Source organism: Hordeum vulgare, chromosome 1H, assembly GCF_904849725.1.
Source record: "Hordeum vulgare subsp. vulgare chromosome 1H, MorexV3_pseudomolecules_assembly, whole genome shotgun sequence".
NCBI lineage: Eukaryota > Viridiplantae > Streptophyta > Magnoliopsida > Poales > Poaceae > Hordeum > Hordeum vulgare.
Genome location: NC_058518.1, coordinates 294,443,170 through 294,468,560, shown reverse-complemented (window position 1 = coordinate 294,468,560; position 25,391 = coordinate 294,443,170). Strand labels below are relative to the sequence as shown.

Below are 25,391 nucleotides of genomic sequence, written 5' to 3'. Positions count from 1 at the left end.
AAGCACAAGGATCACAGATACGACGTAAGCAATGAACATTCACACTTCTATTTTTATCCGTCATTCTTTGTTATCATGATTGATATTCATATTCATCTCCTCTTCTTATATAGTACACGGTCATGAGGGAGAAGTCCCTACCAGAGCAACGCGCGATTGCTGTTGCAGAGGAGCTTGCGACCTTTCTGAGGACGGAAGCTATAGATGACAAAGGACGATTTAGTGTAGCTAGGGGCCATTACTGATGTTGGTCCATGTAATCGAATAGACGGGCTCTAGTCCCGATAATTCAGATCTCCATATAATTGTATATATATACTCGCTTGTAAGATAAGTTAACCTTATATATATATATATATGCATAATTATTTCTATTTAGAATTATATGAAAACTAATTCCCGAACACCAAACGAGGCATCACGTTAATCTCCCGAACACCTAAACCTTAAAACCCTAAAACCCAAAAATAAACAAAATCTGCAGAAACTCTTTAGTCCCGGTCCGTGTTAAGACCCGGGACTAAAGGGCCTGCCCCTGAGGGCGCTTCGAGGCGCCCACGTGGAGCACCTTTGGTTCCGGCTTGAAACAGGGCTGGGACTAAAGGTTAGGCCTTTAGTCCCGCCCCTTTAGTCCCGGTTGGTAAAGCAGGACTAAAGCCCCTTAACGGCCGGGGCTATAGGCCCTGTCCCCACTAGTGATCCCTACACTCTGAGCAAACGACTCCTACTTTACCGTAGACGATCGTCGACTGAACCTAGACTGCAATGAACACGTGAAGCTGCATAAAGATCTATGTCAAAATCTCAACCATATGCGATCACACGACGCAACTCCGACTCTAACAAAGAACACTGCAGTCTGCAGGACAAAAACCAAACACGACTGACACCACGAAAAATCGCCGAACGGACTACATGCAATCAGTCATTATGATAAAAACTTTGTTATAAACCCGTCACTTATATTGCATGCTCTGTGTCCTGAATCCTGATCGACCTCTGACAGCGACAGATCGCGTGTGTTCGGACTGAACTCTGAAACCTAGGATTGTTTGGACGGTATATAGCCTGCTAATTTTATTATTAAGGATCTAACTCAGCGCTTGACTGCGTGCATTTCCCATGGAACAGAGCTGATTGCAACTGGGCGGGGCAGCTAGCCGTGGAGAACGATAAGTCCGTGACACGGTGGCCGAAAGACGGGAGGGCGGCCGCGAGAAGCGCGCGGTAGCTGCGTTTGGCCACCGTCCGCCGGCACCCGGCCGAGAGGTGGAGAGACTCACCCACCGGCTACATATCCTGCAGTATAGTCCCCATCGAGCCGTCCGCTCGCTTTCCAACTCCGATCTACCTTTCTCTCTATCACACGCACACGCGCACCAAAAATGCTACATCTACGGGGCTTTACAGGTTGTTACGTACTCCTCCCAAACTTAATAACCATCCCGTCCCCTGATTTTCATGAGGGTGGGCCCCTCCCCAACTAACATCCAATCAAAAACTGTCACATAAAATCGATCCTGTAAACTCCTGTAGTCAGGATGTAAATGGACACATTGCTGGGCATTGTGGGACTTTCCCGCACCAGCCACCAGTTGTTATATGGGACTAGCAAAATGACTTGTGCGTTGCCACGGAAGAAAAAAAACATAATCTTTAATGATGGTGACCATATTATGTTCACATATCATCGTTTGATTTAGAAATTTTATGCATAAATGCAAAAAAATGTTCCTTCTTTTAAATTTATTCACAAGTTGAAGCAATCTTTACATTTTTAAAAAATATATATCATGGTTGTCAAAAATCTTGGTACTCAAAGATTTATTCTAAATTTCAAGATTTTTTTTAGAAAATATACAATAATAATCCGATCCATCCAACAGTTAATTCTTCAAAGTTCACACAGGTATATTGTCACAAAGACTTAGAAGCATTAATGTTTAACTACATACATTAGATCTTTCGTGAACAATTTTACAAATATGGAAACAATTTTAAAATCGAGAACATTTTTTACAATTTACAAACATTTAGTAAAAATCATGAATATTTTTATATTTCGAATGGTTTAAATATTTTCTTTTGAATTGGCGACCAATTCAAGAAAAGACGAACATAGTTTTTGATGTTGGAGGATTTTATTTTAAATTCACAAACATTTTTTTAAACACATGAAGTTTTTCTGAATAAACAAACATTTTTATAAATCAGTAATATATTTATTAAATGCATGAACATTGTTTTGGAATTTGCAAAAAAAAAAATCCAGCGCTTTTTTTCAACCCTATTTTTAATTCAAAATAAAAATTCATCAGCATTTTATTTCAAAATTCCTATTTTTTAATATGCAAAAGTTTTTGTAATTCTAAATTATTTAAATTATAAATAAACAAAAATGGAACGGAAAATTTTAAATAAAAAAAGAAACTATCAAAACAGGCATTAGCTATTTTTAAAACTTTAGGACATTTTTTAAATGCATTAACATATGTTGAATTAGAAAGCATTTTGTTAAATGACTTTAATAATTTTAATACATGGAATTGTATTTGAGATCATGGACTTTTCTTATTGTACAAACATTTTTATAAAATTGCAAACATTTTATTGTATATGCGAGCATTTTTCACAAAACTCCGAGCAGTTTTTGAAGTCACAAACATTTTAATTTTTTAAATATGTTGATTTATAATTTTTAGTTTATTAAAATATTAAAGATTATTTGAAGTTCTAAATTATTTAAAATAAAAAATAAAACGGAACTGAAAATAAATAAATAAATAAATGGAACTAAAAGCAGGCGTCTGTGCATGGGCCGGCCCATATGGTGTGCTGGAGATTCTCCCAGCGTGCAGAGCATAATATAGGAGGTTTTTACATGGGCCGGCCCAGTCCAAGATTTTTCGCTTTGTGAAACGTTTTCTATTATTTACCGGTGGCATGATGGGTAATTTATGCAAACTTTAGGGGTAATTTCCAAGACGGACGACGAGAAACCGTATTTGCTTTATTATTAGGGAGACGGACGACGAGAAGCCCATGAGCGTGTCGCGTGGTTCGCCATCAGGTACACCGTCGACCTGCAGTGGCGGCACGACGCCTCCACTAGCGCTGCGTATTGTAAGGACTAGAGTATGGCTGTGTCATGGTACTTCAAGAAAGGAGATGGGATTTGGTTGTGGCGGCCGATGGGTTTCATGGACTTTGATGGATTGGCCACATTTCCATATAAATTAAGTGGTCATCCACATCGGCCATTTAGATTGTTTTTAGTGGATGGCGTATATAGGATAAGTGGTTTCCACCGTCACTTACATCCTCATCCCGTAGAAACTTGTATGCGTAGCATTGTTGATACGCGCACATTCAAAAAAAAACTATAGGAAGACAAAACATGGGCTTAACTATAAGTCTCTAATTTCTTTTCTTTTTTTGAAAAAAGCAACTGTATCTATTATAAAAGTTAAAGTATAAAACACCATAACTACAATAAAAATAAAATTTAGGAAACAAGCCCCACCCCTACCTGCTCCTCCCCCTTGCTGCCACCGGTGGCCTCCGCCGGGCAAAGTCCGCGCTCGAGTGGCGACGCCTGGGCCTTTTTCTTTCATCGTGTGGCTCCATCTGGCGCGTGTGGGGGCTGGCGACGCTGGGTTCAGTTGCGGGAGGTTCTCGGAGCTGCGAGCGGCGGTTGACAGTCGGCTGCTTCGGTGCTTCGCGATGGTGGTGGGTAGGCGGAGCATGGCTGCAATCCTCCCTCGAATCCCTTCTCTCTCTCGTCACTCTCCCCCTCTCTTCATAGGCTCTCCCATGGTGCTCCTGCCCAAGCACACCTCTTCCTCCATGATGTCTAACGAGGTTGCCTCCTCGCTTCGTTGGCGTTCACGAGCCCATCGGTCTTCCTCCGCGCCTTCATGCCACCACGACGGAGCACCTCACCACTAATGACCAGCCCCGATGACCAGTCCTGAGAAGGCTATTTCTGATCCAGGAACTCCAAGCTCTCATGATATGCCCAAGGAAGCTATCCAGGAAGAAGTTGAACTCAGATGAGGAGGATGCTCATTTCATTCCTGAAGAAAGCATTCCTCGCAAGCAGAAGGAGAGGGTCACAGTCAATAAAACTGTGAGAAAGGAATATGCCAGTTGTGATGCTGTGAGAGCTCCAGAAACTCCCAAGAAAGGGATGATACTCACCCTTTAGAACCCTACCTCCAAGCTCACCAAGAAGCCAGGCCAAAAAAGATTCAGAAAGAGAGTTGTACATGTTGTTAGAAGGCCAACATCTATGTATGAAGATCCAGCGGAAGCTGCCGAGGAAGAAGAGGAAGAGGTACCTACTAATCCACCTCCTTCCAAGAAGAAAAAACTAATGGCAGATGATATGCCCAGTAAACATGCAACGAAGGCTAAGACTACTACTGCCAAGGTCAAAAAGCATGTAGCTCCTAAACCCAAGAGGACTACAAGGGATATTCCTGTAGCAGAGAAGAACAAAGGTTCTGCATCCAGAGATGTTGTTGCAGAAGAAGAAGAATAAGAAGAAAATGTTGTTTTGAGGAAGCTGAGATCTCACCTGCCAGTGCATAATGATGCTCATCCTATTGCAGAGAACATCAAGAAGAAGAAAGATCGAGGACTAAGATTGTGGAGAGCAACACATCCCTATGCTGTCAAGAGGAGGACAGTTGTCGACGATCGCTTTCACACCAAGGAATAGTGCGATTTTTATGAGACTGTGCTATTGAACAAGAGTCCAACTATCAGCGACATGAGATATGTAGACTCAGACTACATCAAGAAACATGAGGACTACTTCCCTCATGTGAGATAAAATTTCAGGGCCATTGACATAATGGACTTTGTTGGGAGAGAGATGTCTGCTTGGAACGATGAGATAATCATGCAGTTCTACTCCACTTCACATTTCTATCCTGATGGTAGAATTGTATGGATGACTAAAGGTTAGAGGTATGAATCAACTATTGAGGAGTGGGCAACCATCATAGGTGCTCCAAAGGCACTTGAGATTGACTTGGATGTATATACAAAACCAAAAATAAATCACAACTCTATGGCTAACATGTATAATCCAGTGCCCCGGAAATACCTGAAGACCCACAAGCTTAGATCTGTCTACTTCCTGCAAGTTGGGATACCCACCACCAACACCATCATGAGATACACTCGGATGCATAAATCAGGTGATGATAAGATGATCAGGGGGGGTATTCTATCAACATGTTGCACCACATTGACACTCACACCAGATTAGAGTGATGGATCTGATTGTTGAGACAGTCAGAAGGACAACTATTGATCAAAAGAGATCATGTGGATATGCTCCGTAGGTTCAAATGTTGATTAATTCCAAGATTGGAAAGAATGCATATCTGCTTGATCGTCCACATCTGCCACTACAACCAGAGTTTGAAGACGCGCCCTAGCCATCCTAGTTCAGCTTCGGCTCTTGTTCAGGCAGAGGTAGCAGCAAAGGCAGAGGCAGCGAGAGCTCCACAGTTGAGGACCAGAGAGGAACAAATGGCTTATCTTATCAGCACCATCCAAGGGATGGAGAAGAATATCACTGACATCTTCCTGAACCAAAAGAGTCTCGAGAGGATCGTGGAGACAAAATTCCATAACGTGGATAGCAAGGTGACGAAGTTGACTACAACTGTTGATCAGCTGAAGCATAAAGTTGATGCAGTGCACACACCTCACTCAAGCAGTGATGATGAGGATGATACGTCTCTTCCTACTACCACTCAGTTCAGGACTCAGACCAGATCTGCAACCGTGTTAGTTCTAGAACCCAGACCATCTTCATCAGCTCAATCAGCTCCACCGGCTCATGCACCTCCAGTGTCTACACCTCCACCTCAGAAGACATCTGCTGAATCCTTCGTCGACGCTCTCCTGTCGACGCCATCAACTGCTACCGGAGGAGATCGAGCCCAGAGCGACGCTTAGTTCTAGACCTTTGAACCTTTTGGTAACTTGTTGCCAAAAGGGGAGAAATATATAGATCAATATGCCTTCGAGAGAGAGAGTGTGTTGATTTTTATCACTCTCTTTGGTTTTTAAAACATTTGGTCCTTTGGATGTCTTAAACTTTATCGTGTTTGATCATACGCTTTGATTGTTGATGCTACTATCATACATTTGAGCTATCTACATGATGACCGTTCACTAATTTTTTTGGTGTAATGTGCATTACTATTCATTCATATCATTTATACACACCACCAAGATGTATGTGGCATGAAAGAGTGACCCATGATCTTAATCGACTGTTCGTTTGCATTCAAACACAAATCTAAAATAATGCACAAATTTAGGGAGAGCTCTTGATTATCACATACTTCTCAAAGCGACGATGCTAATCATTGATTATATCTTTTGGTGAAGCTTTCATCTATATGTTGTCATCGATTACCAAAAAGGGAGAGATTGAACGCACAACTTCTCCCTAAGGTAGTTTTGGTAATTAGTAGCAACATATGTGTCATTGAACTAATGGTTTTATCTAAGTATATATCACAAAATTTCAAAGATTCATTGGCTAAGGATTGTGAGAAGAACCCCTGGATGCAAGGAAATAAATAGGATTGGCGAAGCTTCAAGCTAAAAGACTCTACATTTTATATTTGTGAGAAATCACATTTGAGTCCATAGGAAAGCAAATACTATTAAAAGGGGATGAGGTATCTATGATGAATTGGTTACTCAAGTTCTTAGAGATAGACACCTAAAATACTCATCCATTCTCCCACAAAAATATCTGTCCAAAGCCTAAAGATCAAAATCGGTGGCACCAAGAATTTCCATTTGGTCATACCGATTTTCCACGAGACAGAACCTTTGCCAAACCCTGACATTTTGGTGCCACCAATATTCCTTTTGGTGCCACCAAAATCAGTGACCAAGTTTCTGGTATGTCGTTTTCAAGTATCGGAAATTCCTAGTTTTGGAATCGGTCTCACCGATATTTGAAAACTTCCCTTGGTCACCCATATCGGTACCACTGAGATTCATGTATCGGTCTCGCCGAGAATACAAAAGTTGCCACATTTTGTACAGGTCGGTGCCATCGAGTTTCACTTCAGTTTCACCGAGTTGGGCAATAATGTTGTAATGGTTGGATTTTTGGAGATGCCTATATATACCCATCCACCACCTCGCATTCGTAGAGGAAACACTCAGAACACACATACACTTGCCAAATCCATTTTTCTAAGAGAGGGACATCTACTCATGTGTTGAGATCAAGATATTACGATCCATCCATTTGAAACTTTATATCTAGCCTCCCCAAGTTGCTTTCCACCCAATCAATCTCTTTTATCCATGTCAAATCTGTGAGAGAGTGATTGAGTGTTGAGGAGACTATCTTTTGAAGGACAAGAGCAAGGAGTTCATCGTACTACCGCATCTATTACCTTTTGGAGGATGGTGCCTCCTAGTTTGGTTAGGTGTCGCTTGGGAGCCTCCTACTTCGTGTTGTGGAGTTGAACCAAGAAGTTTGTAAGGGTAAGGAGATCGCCTACTTCGTGAAGATCTACACCGAGTGAGGCTAGTCCTTCATGAACGTAAGCCATGATGGGATAAACAAGGTTGCTTCTCCGTGGACCCTTTGTGGGTTGAGCCCCCTGTGGACTCGCGCGGCCGTTACCCTCTGTGGGTTGAAGTCACCATCAACGTGGACGTACGATAGCACCACCTATCGAAACCACGCCAAAAATTATCGTGTCAACCTTTGCGTTTGATCTTCCTATCCCTACCATCTATTTACATGTGCATGTCTTTACTTTCCGCTGCTATACTCTTATACTTGCATGTGTAGGGTGTGCTTGACTTACAACAATTGCTAAAACTTGCCCACAACTAAAATTGAGAAAAGGCTAAGTTTTTATTTGTTAAGTAGTCTAATCACCTCCCTTTTAGACATACTTCGGATCCTACAGTAACGCGGGTCATAGACACTCGCTACAGATAGTTAGTAGTAGCGCGTGTGGCACCCGCACTACTACTAACACACATACTAGTAGCGCGGGGTGCACCCACACTACTACTACTAGTTAGCTATAACTCCCTAGTAGTACCACAAGCACCCGCGCTACTACTAGTTGTTTAACCCGCGCTACTACTAGATTTTTTCCTAGTAGTGGAGGACGCGTGCGGATCACCTTCCCTGGGCGTGAACTGGTGCTGGTGAGAGGAAACGGGTGCCTCATGCTTGTCGTGGTCAGTGGGCTGCTGGCGCACCTCATTTACGTCTGCGTGCGTCAAATCCATCAATAGTGGAGGTGCGTGAGCTCGCTCGTTGAAATCAAGTTGCACCTCCACATTCTTGTCGACGGTGATTTTGAACGCCTCGAACCACGTCAAGAGCGACTCCAACAATGATTTGATCTCTCCCAAAGTTTCTGACATGGCTAAGAGGATGTGATCCGTATGGGCAGGAGGTTTGGATGGCGGCGCCATCACCCTCGCTCTAAATCTGTCCAACCCCGCAAGGGATTTCAAGCAAACTCGGGAGTGAATCGGCACCCGCAACGAAGGATGTTACGGTCCGATCGAGCGGATTTTTTTTGTGGGAGGGGGATGAAACCAAATGTGATTACCACTTTGTAACGAACCAGACAACAAGAGTATCAATACAAGGGGAGATCGGGGATGAGAGATCGAGATTCAGTTCTTACTTGCAGAGGAAGGTGAGGGCAACCCAAAGAGAGGGACAGTTCACGTACAACTCACATACCCCAACTCCGCTAACTCACACACCTATGTACGCACGTACACAGCCGCGAGTGGGCCCTTGCTCGAAGGCCCATGCCTTCCTTGTCCGCCGCATCATCAAGGGGATGCGGGTGTGACAAAAAACTTGTGAACTTCTGACTCAAGTAAGAACTTAAAGTAGCTTCTAGAAAATAAAAACATCTCCTTTAGAAATTTGTGTGCTTCCATCCATTTTGGGTGAACCTTAACAAATTGAATTTATTTAAAAAGAAATAGGACATGGGATTTCTACTTTGTTGGCAAGAGAAGCAATGGGACTTAGAAATGAGAGTTTTTAAAAGTTATGTATAATAAGAGAGCTTCCAAATTTTGGCATGATCTTTCACAAATTTGGGGCAATCCCTTCATCCAGATTCCACCCAACTTTCAAATTGTTGAGTCACGAATTTCAACTCCTACCTGCCCTCAAACATCCAAAAGCGTAGTCACTTGTGATCTAGAGTTTTAAATCTCTTTGTTGTCCATAGCTATGGATTTGTTCCTCGGGTTTAGAAATTTCATTCTACCATGCACGGTTCGTCTTTAGTTTGAGATTCGTGGCATGTGTTTTTGGGTTTTCACCAAGTTTTTCTTGTTCGAGAGTACTACATAAAGTTCTGTCGTTTTCTTTGTCTCATTTTGGACCGTACACTTTTAGGCTCAGTTTGGAATGTTGTTTCTTTGCCACCCTTGTAACATTTTACACTTGTATTATACCAACCTCCAACCGAATACACGCCACAGGGTTGTATTTCCATTCCGCTTCTAGCAATCGTTTGGAATGTTGTTTTTTTTGCCACCTCTGTAACTCTTGAATTACAGATCCGTATGTCGAGCGAGAGGGGGAGACGCGTGGATCTTGGCGGGGATGGAGGGATCCGAGCCAGCGCGGCCGGATCCGGGCAACAGCGACGACGGGTGAAGCTTGGATGACGACGTATGGCTCCGGGCGGGGATGGGCTTCCCGTGCAAACCATGGGAGGGGAGAGAAATCGTGAGAGAAGGAGGAGAGGGATGCGGGGTCGGCTTGGCGGGAGCGCAAGGGAGGCCGAGGCCGGCAGGGGGAGGAGGGTGGCGACGCGACCCGGGCTCCGGTGGGCATCTCCGACGAGGTCCGGGGCGAGATGGTCCTGGCGCTCGAGCTTGAGGACGGCTGCGCGACGGGACCTGGCGGGAGCGCAAGGGAGGCCGAGGCCGGCAAGACGAGGAGGGCGGCGACGCGACCCGAGCTCCGGTGGGCATCTCCGACGAGGTCCGGGGCAAGGTGGTCCTGGCGCTCGAGCTTGAGGACGGCTGCGCGACGGGACCTGACGGGAGCACAGGGGAGGCCGAAGCCAACAAGAGGAGAGGGCGGCGACGCGAGGCCAGCAGGGAAAAACGACGGGCGCTGGTCCGTATCAAATACCGTCTAATAAATGTGTAATCTATAAAACCAGTGTAAAAGTTACAGCCCCAAAACGGCATAACAAGCACGTATGTAAGGCCCATCCGATTTTTTCCTACAAGGGTATAGTTTACAGGTGTATTGAGGCCCAAAACGAGGAACCAAGCGGGGCCTTGCTGGTACGCAAGATGTATTGCAATACACTTTAAACAGGAATACTACTTTCACTGTTTTTAAATATAAGTTTTTTTTAAAGATTTCACTATAGATTACATACGGATGTATATAGACATATTTTAAAGTATGTATTTATTTATTGTGTTTTGTATTTAGTGCGTAATGGTATATCGAAAAAGATTTATATTTAGGAACAGAGAGAGTGTGATACAAGACAAACTTTGCCAAAATCTGAAAGGGTGGCACAAATCTCAAAGCAACCGAAGGAAATCCTTGGACGCCAGATACCAATGCAAGTTGTGCTTGCAAGAGATTAAAGTAGGGGAAACATGAACGCCAAATGCCAATGCAATTTGTAGCGCAAGAAAGCAGATCATTCTCCATGAAGCCACCTGGTGATTAAACCGTTGAGAGTCGCTCAAGGTTCCCGGTCAAAAGAGTCGCTCAAGGAAGGCCACAAAAGCGTTCATTAGTTCGTTGTCGCAGGTCTTTTAGCTCACCAAATCAAACGGCCATACGTTGCCATCAAGCAACCACACCACGAGGCCACCTATATCAACGCCTCAAGAACCCCCTCCAAAACCACACACTCCTCGTTCCTCAAGGCGCGCGCACACACACACTCACACGCACGCCAGGACACCACCACCGGCCACCACCTTTATTTGCATACCCAGATCGTACGCACGCCATGGGTGGCGCAATGGACGCGCTCATTTCGAGCGGCGCGCACAACGCCACCACGGCCCCGTTCCTCGGCGCCGGCGGCCTTGTTGCCAGCCTGCTCCCGCAGGTGCAGACGGTGGAGGTCCTCGTGGCCGTTTTCATCTTCGTGGCCATCCACTCGCTCCGGCAGCGGCGCTCGCTGGGCCTCCCGTTGTGGCCGGTGGTCGGCATGCTCCCGTCCCTCCTCCTCGGCGTCCGGGGCAACATGTATGAGTGGATCACGGGCGTCCTCAAGACGCGCGGCGGCACGTTCACGTTCCGCGGGCCGTGGTTCACTAACCTGCACTGCGTGGTCACCGCCGACCCACGGAACCTGGAGCACCTGCTCAAGACCAAGTTCGGCAACTTCCCCAAGGGCCCCTACTTCCGCGACACCGTGCGCGACCTCCTCGGCGACGGCATCTTCGGGGCCGACGACGAGGTGTGGCGGCAGCAGCGCAAGGCGGCCAGCCTAGAGTTCCACTCCGCCGAGTTCCGCGCGCTCACGGCGAGCTCGCTGGTGGAGCTCGTGCATCGGCGGCTCCTCCCCGTGCTGGCCGAGACCGAGGCGGACGGCGCGGCCGTCGACCTGCAGGACGTTCTCCTCCGCCTCACGTTCGACAACGTGTGCATGATCGCCTTCGGCGCCGACCCCGGGTGCCTCCAGAAGGGCCTCCCGGAGATCCCGTTCGCCCGCGCGTTCGAGGACGCCACCGAGGCCACCATAGTGCGCTTCGTCACGCCGACCGCCGTGTGGCGCGGGATGCGCGCCCTGGGCGTGGGCCACGAGCGCGTGCTCCGGCGGTCGCTGGCCGGCGTCGACGAGTTCGCGTACGACGTGATCAGGAAGCGCAGGGAGGAGCTGGCCGCCGCCGCCGCGGCCGGCCGCGAGGATGGGCTCCGTCGGGCCGACCTGCTGACCATCTTCACCAAGATGCGCGGCGCCGATGGCGCCCCCGCCTACTCGGACAAGTTCCTCCGCGACATCTGCGTCAACTTCATCCTGGCCGGGCGCGACACGTCGTCGGTGGCGCTGGCGTGGTTCTTCTGGCTGCTCAGCAAGAACCGCGGCGTGGAGGCCAAGATCCTGGAGGAGGTCGAGGGCATCGTGGCGGCGCGGGATCGCTGCGGGGAGGTGGAGGAGGAGCTGGTGTTCCAGCCGGAGGAGGTGAAGCGGATGGAGTACCTCCACGCCGCGCTCTCGGAGGCGCTCCGGCTCTACCCCTCCGTCCCCGTCGACCACAAGGAGGTACGTATCTTTGCATGATAATACGTACTTTATGCATGCACAATACTCCTACATAGTACACGGTGCTATACATGGCACGTATGTCTCATGTTGCGACCTTGCATTTGGCGTTGGTGTTTGGTGGAACAAACTTGACCTCATGACACCAAGTTCCCAAGTGTGTGAGCGGCTGCCCCTTCCCCATCGTCTGCATGAGGAAACTAAAGCAAGCCACGGTAGCTTCTCCTACTAGAAAATTATAGCTAAAATGGTGTACGATGTGTAGTACAATTTTGTACCTCGAGTCAAATAGGAACGATGACAAGTCACTAGGTTATTGTATGTAGATGCGGCTAATGAGTCTGAGGTTGACTCTTACTCAAGTCGATGGACGCACACGAGTTCCTAGCTAAGTTTTGAACTTGCACTATCATCATCAAGCTAATGTGTAAAAAGAACTTAAGCAAGATTTATAGGTTGGGGTTGGTCGTCTACTGATGTTTCTGGGCTTTTTTTGTTAAAGGTTTCAAAAGGTTGACAGAGACACGTAGCTCACACATTCAGTTGCAGTTGCACCTGTGCTGAGGTTACTACTACTTATTCATAGGTTTGCAAATCAAGTTGATTGCCAACAAGGGGTACTCTTTACCTTGGTTATAGACCACCCAAGAGTAGACCACAGCATCTTTAGCCAGATCACCTAACCACATCTACCTGGACTGGAGTAGGTCAAAGCACATCATAACAAAACCGAAGTAGTGACAGTCAACAAGTTAGCATGTCACCATGATACCTGTACATAACTTCCTCATGATCCGTCCGTCCGTCCATCAGGTTGTGGAGGACGAGGTGTTCCCCGACGGCACGGTGCTGAAGAAGGGCACCAAGGTGATCTACGCCATGTACTCCATGGGGAGGATGGAGAGCATCTGGGGGGAGGACTGCAGGGAGTACAGGCCGGAGCGGTGGCTCAAGGACGGCCGCTTCATGGGCGAGTCCGCCTACAAGTTCACCGCCTTCAACGGCGGCCCGCGCCTCTGCCTCGGCAAGGACTTCGCCTACTACCAGATGAAGTTCGCCGCCGCCTCCATCCTCAGCCGCTACCGCGTCGACGTCGTCCAGGGCCACCCGGTGGCGCCCAAGCTGGCGCTCACGCTCTTCATGAAGCACGGCCTCAAGGTGACCCTGGCCAAGAGGGACAAGGCCAATCTCTGAACCACACATCAGCCTCGTCTGGTGGTGTGCTCTCCAGTGATACTTTGCAGGAGAAAGCTGATGCTGTGTGAAAAGAAAAACAAAAAGCTTTCCTCCCTACTTTCTTTTTTCGCTTTCTGCTTGTTACACTTTGATGATGTTGTTACTATGTCCTTGATTTGTTTCATTTTGCGATGATAGCATCTATGTAGTTTAGCCAACAAATGTAGAACCTCTGTATATGTGTACTTTGTAATGGTGAAGCGCAGCATGACTATAGCTTCAGCTGTTGTTACTGGTGAAAATATTTAGTGGTATTATATAATACCTGCAAGGTATGATGAGATCTTTTTAAATAAATGTGTTCTCAATCAAATAGAACTGCCTATGAGCTATCTTTCAGAGTTTTAATCAGAAAAATAAACATACGCAACATCCAGGGACTCTGCGAAATACTATCTGGTAAAGAGTCTTGTCATTTATTCATTATATTCGGAGCTCTAGCGTTTTGCGGAAAGTTTCATGGGAACCTGAACAATGATGTAAAACCAGATGGTAATCCATGGGCTTTTATAGATGCGAGTTGGTGAAAGTTGGTTGGCCAACTTCAAGCCTTGCCCCTCAAGCCCACGGTCTGGTTGGTCAACTTCAAGCCCTGCCACTCCACTCTTCATAGAATTCAGCCACAAAAGTCTCCATGAACTTGTGCCTTTTCTCTGCTCTCTTTTTCCCAGCCTGTGTGCAGAGTGAACTACGTGTCATGCATGGAATATATAATGGAAAGCTACAACATATGGCTAATTTTTTTTAAATAATACATTTTTTAATAAATTTGAAAAATATTGCTCAGCTTTAAAAAAATTGCAAAACTAACACACCGTCGGCGCCGACTGGCTCCAGTCGGCCTCGCCGTAGCCGATTAGTGCATGTCTGCTTTGGCTAGGCCGATAGACCACTCGGCCTCGCATGCTGGCTCCAATCGGCTTCGGCTAGGCCGATTAGTACTAATCGGCTTCGCCGTGACCAATTAGTACTAATTGGCTTACTAGTGACCAATTAGTACTAATTGGTGTTGGCAAAGCTGATTGGTGCATGCACTCCTCTTTTCCTACGTAACTACAAATTTTTTATGACCAGAATAGCAAAATAGCCTCTATAAAAAAATTCCCGCTGTTGGCTTCCTGCCATAATTTCCCGCGCTCCTAACATCCCGCCATAAGTTCCCGCTTCTAACTTCCCGCCATTGTTTCCTACTTCTTCGTTCCCGCCGATATCTCCTGCCATATTTTCCCGCTTGTCAGTTCCCGCCTATTCTTCTCTTCTGCACCTATAAAAAACCCTCCACACTCCGGTGGGTAAGCAGTCGAATTAAGTATCGTAGTTGCGTCAAGATGTCCCATTATCCTTTTGATTGTAGTTTTATCATTGGTATGTTATCTTGTCTTCTGCGTTTAGCCAGCAATTTCAAGATAGACGATAGAATAGTTCCATCGGACAAACTCATCAGTAGTGACGTCCTACTGAATGAGTTAGCTCATGCATTAGCTAGGAGTGGGCGGCCTCCCAGGACCTTTGAGGAGATACGGAAAGAACTTCTCAGGTTGAATGAAAGATGGAAGAAGAAAGGCCGGCACCTACACAAGGGCGTAGAACATTCTCTTTTATGGGCGACAATGAGGACGAAGACGATATCTTCATGCCGAGTACCAAGGCCATGAGTAGCTCATCGTCGAAGGGCAAGAGCTTTGCGTCGACGAAGGGCAAGCGCTCTGCATCGACGAAGGGCATGGTGTTGTGGGTGTTGCCTCCCCTAACCCTCTAGAATCCAACCACGATGGAAAACGGGGAAGAAATCGGCTCAAATCTCGTAGAAAAATTGATGCATTTTCATGTGGAGAGAGAGGGGGAAAAAGGAAGAGAGGAGGAACAAGGGGGGAAGAGAGGAGAAAGAAGGGGGCGCAGGGTGAGCTGGCCCCTATCGGCCTTGCCTCAGCCGACTGCCCAGTCGGCTTCGCCGTGGCCGACTGGATCCTGCCCAGGCCGAGTGACGTGCTCCGACAAGTTATCGGCTGCCACGTGGCCGAGTGGCCACTTATCGGCCTACTACCTCCTGTCGGCTTCGGTACAGCCGACTGGATCTACTCGGCCACCGTGCAACCGACTGTGTATTATAAGTACAATTTTTTGAACCTGCATAATATTTCTAAAATTTAATTAAAAATGTATTATTTTAAAAAAATTGCCAACATATGCGTCGTGTTTGTACCGAGAACGATATATGGTAGTAATAACAAGGGATTGTAACTAGTACTACCTCCATGTCAAAATATATGTTGATTACAACATCGAAAGTTTGAAATGATATCCACCGTGACATATGAGATATGAGTATGACCATCAACTTTGAAAATGTATTCTTCTAAATTTAAAAAACAATTCTATAAGTAATTTCATGATGAATCAGGCAGTATCAATTTGATGTTGTCAGTGGCAGTTATTCATTGTGTATTGAAAAATATTTGACTGACACAGATTCTAAACGGCATGTATTAGTACACAGACTACACTAACATATATAACGGGACTATTAGTAAACTGGATCTCACTTAAATATACTCTGGCTATGTGTAACTGAAGCCAAGTAAACCTTAACACAACTCTAATACTCTTACTAGGCTCAATAAGTCTAAAGCGGCAATGCTAAAGCGGCAATGCTTTCTTTCTGGGTTTAGACAAGACAAATGTACAGCAGAAAAAAAAAGGGACCAGTATTTCATAGCTCAGCCCTGACCTCTGTCTTCATCATGTCCTTCAACTTAAAAAGCTTCTCATGGAAATGATTAATTGATGTTTGTTTCTCCTCCTTGGACATGTACTTCTCCTTTGACAAATTATCCCGCGGAAGTACGTTAGGATCATGCAATGCACTGTTCTTGCTCCCTCCATATGTAAAACATCTTGCAACGCCTACAATATTAATTGGGAAGATTAGGGGACACGCCACATATTCAGATAAAGTATGAGCATCCTTTTTGGGAATAAACAATAAACAAAATACAACCAGATGTGTAGCAACAACAAAAAAGTGCATTCTCGATTTTCTTTGGCCAAACTTTATAGCTACAAATCGAGAATGCGTAAGCATTTCTCAGTTCTAGTGAACCCAGTAGGATCCAGAACATCTCATGTAACATCGGTCAGATTAGGTACAACCATGGAAATAAATGACATGGGATGTGTCCTATTTTGATTTTTCCAAGTACTAGCTCTTCTTCAGATTCTAGCGGCATACCACATTCACATGTCTTACATCTGCACTCTATCAGTAATGCTTTTGTTCTATCAATAATGTGCCAGGAAGCTAGACACCTAGACATACTATTTGTTTGCATTGCTTGCAGAAATACAACAGTGTCATATTTTGTAATTAATTCTAGTCTATGTGCCAAAACCAAATGCTGAGACAATCATTGAATGAACTTAAAATAGCAGAGCCGAAATAAAGACAAACAGAAGACCGGGCGTGCAGAAAGAATGTGTATAACCAGTGCTCCACATAGTTGTATGGTTTTTAGAATTCAAAAAGAAAATCCATTATGCAGAACAGATACATACATTTATGGTTGAGCAATACTTACCAATCGCACCAATTGCATCCAGACGATCTGCATCTTGCACGATTGCAAACTCAAGAGTGGTCTCTGCATTAAGCTTCTTTGAAACCTCATTTTTGAATCCTGCAGTTAAGATTCCAGGTGTAACTTTGTAAGAGTTAGACATACATTGTGCAATGGTATTAGAAAAGATCTCATACACACTAAGCACTACTAACGGGTATCGGATCAAGTAACAGATAACAATGGCAATCTTTGAAATAGCACAATGAAGTTTTATTTATTGCATAAAAAATTTGAGAATTGATGTTTGAAGAGATAATATGGACTGCTACTAAGCAAAATCATATACAGAGAAAAAATTAACATGCAGAATAAGCCGCAGCCCGCATGCAGGCATTTAAATTTTTTGGGTGAACTACACTAGAAAGAACTAAAATTTGAACAAAGTGCTCCAAGTGAGCTGTAGCATCGACCGAAAAGGAAAAAACATGGTACATGAAGCTGCTCCTTTTTCAATTATACAATATAACAATTCATCAAAACATGCACAAAGATGGACAACTCACCCATCCCTGTAATAATGGCCACTATTTCCTCCTTCTGTCCCTCCTCGAGACCCACCTCTCCAAGAAACCTTTTGACGATGCTCATATCCTCCGCATTATCCCTATCCATTCATCCCATCAGATACACTTACCAAGCATAGAACACTCCTCAACGACCGTACAAGACAATGTCACCGTAAAAAGAACATTACAAGACAACTACGAGACTTCTAGTATGAGATAAGCGGTTTAGCTAACTCTGACTCAACTTCGCTCTCACTCTCCAAGATCGAAAGAAGATACTATTTAGCAAAGCAACGAGAAGTTTACTCACTTGGTATACTTGTAATCACCTGCACGAACAGAGATAGCGATAAACGGGAGTTCCCCATCAGTTTTTTGTTCAAATGAGAGCTAATCGGCTCAAGCAAATCCGTACACAAAATCAATAACGAAGCAGCAGGGCAACTGCGACTTACCGATGTCGTGCAGGAGTGCAGCCAGTTCCACCTGCAGCAGTAACCCCCTCACGGATTAAACCAAAAATGTCGATAAACAAAATTCCGCTCATCAGGTGGAAGAATTGGCGAGGGGCTGTTACGACTTACGATGAGGAGGCGGTCCGGGGAGGAGACGCCCTGCTCGGCGGCGAGGGAGAGCGCGAGGTCCCGGACGCGGAGTGCGTGAGCGGCGTCGTGGGAGGCGTCGCGCCCGCTCATCTCCCTCTCCACTAGCTCCTCGGCACACCGCACCGCCGCCGTCATTTTTCTGTGCGCGGTGTGCAGAGCAGGAGGCGGCTGAGAGTCCGTTGGGGTCGGGGGCTGCTAGTGAGACACGGACAGAGAGATAATTGCACGTATCATTCCCGAACTTGCCGGCGAGGTCCAACTTTCATTCTGCAACTTGAGTATTGATCCAATACAGTCTTGATACTTACAAATACATCCACACTACGGTCCTGGAACTTAGGCAGCCAGTCCTGGCTCTACACTTGCGTACGTATCGCATATCAGCTTGCGTGCCACGTCATCACGGGTCCCGCCCGTCAGCCCCGGGCCCAGTAGTCATCGTGGAGCCCACCAGTGAGTGCGCGGCGCGGTGGTCATTTTGCGTTCCCCCCCCCCCCCCCCGTCTCTCTCTCTCTCCACTTCTCATTCTCTTCCCCAACTAAAAACAGAGGAAGGAGCAGAGCACTGTGAAAGGGCGCGGCAGCGGATGATCAGCGACCCGGCGGTCGTCCGATGGTAGTTCCTGAGGCGGAGGAAGCGACTTCGCCGTTGCCGCAGCCCATAGGAGTGATCTCGGCGATGATGAAGGACCCTCGACGACGGCTCGACGATCCAGAGCTTTGTGTTATCTATGCCAAGATCTTGTTTTAATACAGTCAAGAATTATCTGCGGGCTTTTGTATCTTCACTTTGCACTACTGCATGAGCCACACGAAATATGCAATCATTAGGATCCATTCCTATTACATTTAAAAGCACACCTCCATATTGTGTCTTCAAATGGCAGCCATCTAGAAAAATAACAGACCTACAAACAGATAAAAAAAACCTCTTGCATGCATCAAATGAGAAATAACATTTTTTAAATTACCCCTTATCTGAAAGTTCAACAAAGAAAGTGCTATCAGGATTAGATCTCCTCAACTCATTTGCATAGTCCCACAATAAATTGTATTGTACAATCTCATCACCATATATGATATCATATGCAATCTTCATAGCTCTCCCTAACTTGCCCCTTTTAATTTTCATATTCCAATTTTCTTGCACAAAACCTGCTAAGTTCTTCAATGAAATCTTCTCATATGCCCTAATCTTGTCAACATATTTGTGAGCAATGTACCTAGCTGTAAAGGCTCTAACTTGCCACTTCTTCTCACACGTATGCTCACCATTGAATGTCTTCGCCATAATTGAATTTGTCCTATTGTCCCAAGATGCATAGAGATACCAAGGGCATCCTTTCTCACACTTTGCACCAAGCCTTATTTTGTCATTGTTTGGGAATGTGATGTTCACCCTCTCTTTGCAAGTGTAATCTCTAACTGCTTTCCTCAAGAGCTCCACTGAAGAAAACAATTGGCTTGCATGGAACTGGGGCTCATGCATATCTGCAGCAGTAAAAGATTTGAAATTAAATTTCATTTCATCTACATCTAAATCTGGAGCTTCAAATTCCTCATCTTCAGAGTAGCACTCTTCCACCACCCTCCTCCCTTTCCTGTCTTGTAGTGGGCGAAGCTTCTCCTGCAACAAATCCTCATCCCAATCCTCTGAGTCATAGTCACTGTCAATAATTTCACGAATATAATCACTGTCAGAAGTATCTGAATCTAAATATTGTTCTTCACCCTCTTCTATATTTTGTCCTCTTGGTCTTAGTCTGACAAAGAATTGGTCATGACTCTGAATTTCATGATTTTCATCCACAACACTATAAGATGTGTTGCTTTCATTTAGATCTATGTTATCATTTGCATTGCTTGACTTCTTCATTGGACTGAAAACAACAGGAATTTGTGCTACTGGATTAGCAACAACATCATCCCATTCAGCTCCTCCTCCAGAAATGTGGCTATCCAAATGATCGAGGTATATTATTTGAAATTGATGCCCATACGATCTAGGTGTGCATCATTGCGCAATAGCCTAGCAGCACCTTCATTAATCTGACAACCACGGGGCAATCAGTAGATATCAATTATGCCAGCCTTTTCATAACCCAAGTGCTCTAATAATTCTTCAAAAATCTGTAATATGCCCACTCCATCCAAATAGCACCTATTGTTGCCATTGCCAAAGAAAAATCCACCATGTATCACCTCAACAGTGAACCACCCACTGTAATTCACTGCAAAAAAATACTAAAAGTTCAATCTTTGAACTGTACAGTAACAAAACCCTAGCAGAATTCCACAGAATTACAGAAAATGTGCTAACACAAATGACTACGATTGTGCAGATGACACAATCGAAACAAAGCAGCGCAATTTGGCCCAAACTCGCGCCTAAGTAGTTCGTCGGCAAATCATACCGTACGTCGGAGCCGGCTCGCCGTCGAGGGCCCTCCACCATCGCCGAAATCAGCCCTATGGGTTGCAGCGACGGCGGAGTCATTTCCTCCGCCTCGGGAACTACCATAGGACGGTCGTCGGCTCGCTGATCATCCGCCGTCGCGCCCTCTCACAGTGCTCTCCTCCCTTCTCTGTTTTTAGTCGGGGAAGAGAAGGAGAAGTGGAGAGACAGAGAGACAGGGGAGACGTGGGGCAACGCAAAATGACCACCCCGCACCCGCAGACAAGCTAACCCGTGATAGGGAAGGTCCTGGAGAAGCGCCCGCGTGGTGTTCAATTTGCAGCTTTCCCTTAGGTCAATGAAAAGAAAATCGACGATCCGTCCAACGGCGCTCCAACCGAGGAGATCACGCACTGGTACACTGAGGCCACTTCTAGTGCATTGGTGCTAAGCACATTAAATATGTTAGCAACTAAAATGCTCAATGCATAGGTGCTTAGCTTATTGTAGCTAAGCCTCCTTATTTAATGCTTTAACAAACTAAAGTTGTGCATGCATTGGTGCATTTCTTTTATTTAATTGTTTTACCTAGGTTCACACGCTTAGCATTGTTTCTTCCTGGGTCACCACACTCATCTCTCTTCTATTAATTAGCTTGCCACATCAGATTTTTTACCTATGTGACAACCTTAGCACTTAGGCTACTCCCAATGCTCCACTTTGTACAGGTGCTAAGGTTGTCACATAGGCAAAAAAATCTGATGTGGCATGCTAATTAATAGGAGAGAGATGAGTGTGGTGACCCCAGGAAGAAACAATGCTAAGCGCGTGAACCTAGGTAAAACAATTAAATGAAGGAAATGCACCAATGCATGCATAACTTTAGTTACAAAAGCATTAAATAAGGAGGCTTAGCTACAATAAGCTAAGCAACTATGCATTGGGGACTTTAGTTGCTAAACTATTTAATATGCTTAGCACCTCATCTTAACACCAATGCATTGGAAATGACCTTATACAAGATGGAGCATTGGGAGTAGCCTGAGGCTGGCATGAATTCATCTAGTATGCGGCAACCCATAGGGAGATCAATCCTTCCTTTTCTTTATTATTTATTAAGTAGTATGAAGGCAGTCTATTCTTTTAAACTTTGGTCTGTCTTCCGTGCACTGTTTTCACGTACTAGATTGATTTGACCTTGCGCGAAAAGTAGCATTATACTAGTACTTTATAATACTTATGTGAAACCTCCTCGACATGTCAAGTTTGGTCTAATGTTTGATTGCTACATCATTTGTGGATTGCCTTACAAATTATATTCTTCCTAATGGTAAATTAATTGTGTCATCATATTTTCTGCTAGTTTGCACTATTGTGTGTAAGTTGCAACATGACCTATGTGATGGTCCACTTAGCTTCATTTCCGTCATCCGAAGAAGAGCACCACATCTGGAACTTGGATCACCCTACGAATTCGGATTTTGTCGCCTCAGCGCGTCAACGCCGAGTGTCAACATCGGCCTCACGGGAGGCCACATCTCGTTCAATAATTTATTTCGCACATAATCCAATAAATAATTGTATTTACTTATTTTTATTATTATCTCGCTTGTGCTACTTCATGCATGCAGATAATCGATCTTGACAACTCCACTCCGTCACCTCTACGAGCCGATGTCGTCATCCTCCCTGCGTCGACCAAGTTGTGGCGCCGCCTCTGTTGGAAACATGCACTAGAGACAATAATAGAATAGTTATTATTATATTTCCTTGTCCAAGATAATCGTTTATTGTCCATGCTAGAATCGTATTGATTGGAAACTCAAATACACGTGTGGAAACATAGACAACACACTGTCCTAGTAAGTCTGTAATGGATTAGCTCGTTGCTCAAAGATGGTCAAGGTTTCCTGACCATAGACAAGAGTTGTCACTTGATAACGGGATCACATCATTAGGAGAATGATGTGATGGACAAGACCCAAACTATGAACGTAGCATGTGATCGTGTCAGTTTATTGCTACTGTTTTGTGCATGTCAAATATATGTTCTTATGACCATGGGATCATGTAACTCAATGACATCGGAAGAATACCTTGTGTGTATCAAACGTCGCAACGAAACTGGGTGACTATAAAGGTACTCTACAGGTATCTCCGAAGGTGTCTATTGAGTTAGCATGGATCAAGACTGAGATTGATCACTCCGTGTGACGGATAGGTGTCTCAGGGCTCACTCGGTAATACAACATCACAACAAGCCTTGCAAGCAATGTGACCAAAGAGTTAGTCACAAGATTTGTATTACAGAAGGAGTAAAGAGACTTGCTGGTAACGAGATTGGACAAGGTATAGAGATACCGACTATCGAATCTCGGGAAAGTAACATACCGAAGGACAAAGGGAATAATATACGGGATTAACTGAATCCTTGACATAGATATTCAACCGATAGAGATCTTCGTAGAATATGTAGGAGCCAATATGGATATCCAGGTCGCGCTATTGGTTATTGACCGGAGAGTGTATCGGTCATGTCTACATAGTTCTCGAACCCGCAGGGTCTGCACACTTAAGGTTCGGTGACGTTTCAGTATAGATGAATTATGTATGTTGGTAACCGACTGTTGTTCGGAGTTCCGGATGAGATCTCGGACGTCACGAGAAGTTACGGGATGGTCCGAAGACGAAGATTGATATATAGGAAAGATGTATTCGGGTTTCGGAAAGTTTTCGGACGTTACCAGTAAAGTACCAGGAATGACGAATGGGTTCCGGGGGTTCACCGGGAGGGGCCACCCACCCGGAGGAAAACCACATATTCCTAGAGGTGGCGCACCAGCCTCATGGGTCAGCCGAATAGAGAGGAGATGGGGCAATCCCACTAGGTGGAGGACTCCTCCTCCACCAAACCGAATTGGAGGAGGACTCCTCCCCCTTGTGTGCCGCTGGCCAACCCTAGGGGTTTTTCCCTAGGGATCCACCCCTCCCTCCTACCTATATATAGTGGAGAGGATAGAGGCTAGCCACATCACAATCCACAACGCATCCCCTCTCCCTCCACTACTTCGTGACACCTCGTAGGCTAGTTCGGCATTGCACGACGTAGCCCTGCCGGATCAGCTCCTCCAACATCGCCGCCATGCCGTCGTGCTGTTGGAGAATTCATCTACTTCTTCGCCCCTCTTGTTGGATCAAGAAGGCGGAGATCGTCATCGAGCTATATGTGTGCTGAACACGGAGGTGCCGTACGTTCGACACTAGATTGTGATTGGACCACGGGACGACTTGCGATTTGGATCGGAAGACGTTCGACTACATGAACTGTGCTTCTTAATGCTTCCCTCTTAGCGATCTATAAGGGCATGTGGATCTGATATCTCCTCTCATAGATGATTATCACCATGGATAGATCTTATGTGTGTGTAGGAAATTTTTTGTTTCCCACGCAATGTTCCCCAACAGCCTCGGCACACGTCCTCGTGTCGTCACTTCGGTTAGTCGACCTACGTGTTGGAAAGTCCATTGGACATACCTCGACACCCAGGCCATATTTCTTCAATTACTTACTTCACCTAAGTTAATTAAGTAAAAGTTTTTTGTTGTTATTATTAATTTTAGTTGGCACTGTTTTATGTACACAGGTAAGTCGACTCGAACGATTCGCGTCACCACCGTTGTGAGCTACCACGTGTCGGCGTCCCCTTATCGTCACTTCTTCAAGCCAATGTATATTGTGCCGACCTGTTTCATCACATCGGCCCGCCCATGGACATCAGCGTCACCTTGCTGAACTACTTCCTCTCCTCGGCTGAGCTAGGGGCTTCGCCTCGCTACACCGATAGTGTCGGGTCGGTACTTTGTCAAGCTGAGCTCTTTGCTTGGGCACCTTGGGACCGGCTCGAGTGTTGGGACCTTGAGCCGCTATAACCTCGGCCCGCGTCATCAACACCGAGCATATTAACCAGCTAAGTCGCTTTCATGCTCAACTTTTTTCAATTTTCAACTTTTGTTTGGTTCAACCAAGCATTATATTTATGATAAATAAAATGGTTTGTTTGTTAAAAACACTTCCTTTTCCCATGATAACTGGGGGCTTCACCGTCACACTGTCGACCTATTGTGTCTCCTCGGCTCGACCGGGGGCTTCGGCTCGCTGCAGCAACCGTGTTGTGTTGCCACTTCTCGATGTGAGCTCTTCGCTTGATTACCTAATGCTTCGGGCTGGGACCTCGGCCGGGTCGAGGACTACGTCTCCGTCCCGCCACAACCTTAGACCACACCGACCACATTAACCAATTAAGTCGTTTTCTTGCTTAGCTCTTTTTGAAATTTTACTTTTTGTTTGGTTCAACCAAACATTATATTTTGTGTTCAACAAAAAACAAATTGTTTGTTAAAATCTTTATTTGTTAAAATTTTATTTACCCGAGTTCACTGGGGTCTCTTAAATTTATATGAGCCATTGTATAATAAATGTGTTTTCTCCTTGGTCGTTGCAAAGTCTTTTTCTACTTCTCCTTTTTGTGATAATAGTGTGTGGTCAATAGCCGGATATCCTGGTTTTTTTTCTAAAGCCGCTCGCATTTAGTTCACTAAACAGGCCTCGGAGAAACACTCCGCCTTTGGGATATGAAGGTTGAAGCCAAAGGCTAACCCGATTGGAGTCCAGCAGATGGGATGTATCGTGTTAAAACACGACCGAAGCACAAATTAAATTTTAGACCAATTTTG

At 45.4% G+C, this 25,391-nt stretch overlaps 2 protein-coding genes across 2 annotated transcripts; one reads left to right on the top strand and one right to left on the bottom strand.

The window, feature by feature from the left end:
• Positions 1-10,824: 10,824 nt before the first annotated feature.
• Positions 10,825-13,751, top strand: LOC123431776 (cytochrome P450 86B1-like). The gene is made up of 2 exons (XM_045115356.1): positions 10,825-12,299; positions 13,113-13,751. Exons 1-2 carry the CDS (start codon positions 11,037-11,039, stop codon positions 13,491-13,493), a joined length of 1,644 nt encoding a protein of 547 aa, XP_044971291.1. The 5' UTR covers positions 10,825-11,036; the 3' UTR covers positions 13,494-13,751.
• Positions 13,752-13,925: 174 nt separating this feature from the next.
• On the bottom strand, positions 13,926-18,468 carry LOC123431792 (uncharacterized protein YpgQ). Its single transcript, XM_045115357.1, has 7 exons — positions 18,243-18,468; positions 18,114-18,144; positions 17,969-17,987; positions 17,656-17,756; positions 17,111-17,209; positions 16,264-16,439; positions 13,926-14,207 (listed from the first exon to the last, which is right to left on the bottom strand). The coding sequence occupies exons 1-7, from the start codon at positions 18,396-18,398 to the stop codon at positions 14,121-14,123; spliced, it is 669 nt and encodes a 222-aa protein (XP_044971292.1). The 5' UTR covers positions 18,399-18,468; the 3' UTR covers positions 13,926-14,120.
• Between the last annotated feature and the right edge of the window lie 6,923 nt (positions 18,469-25,391).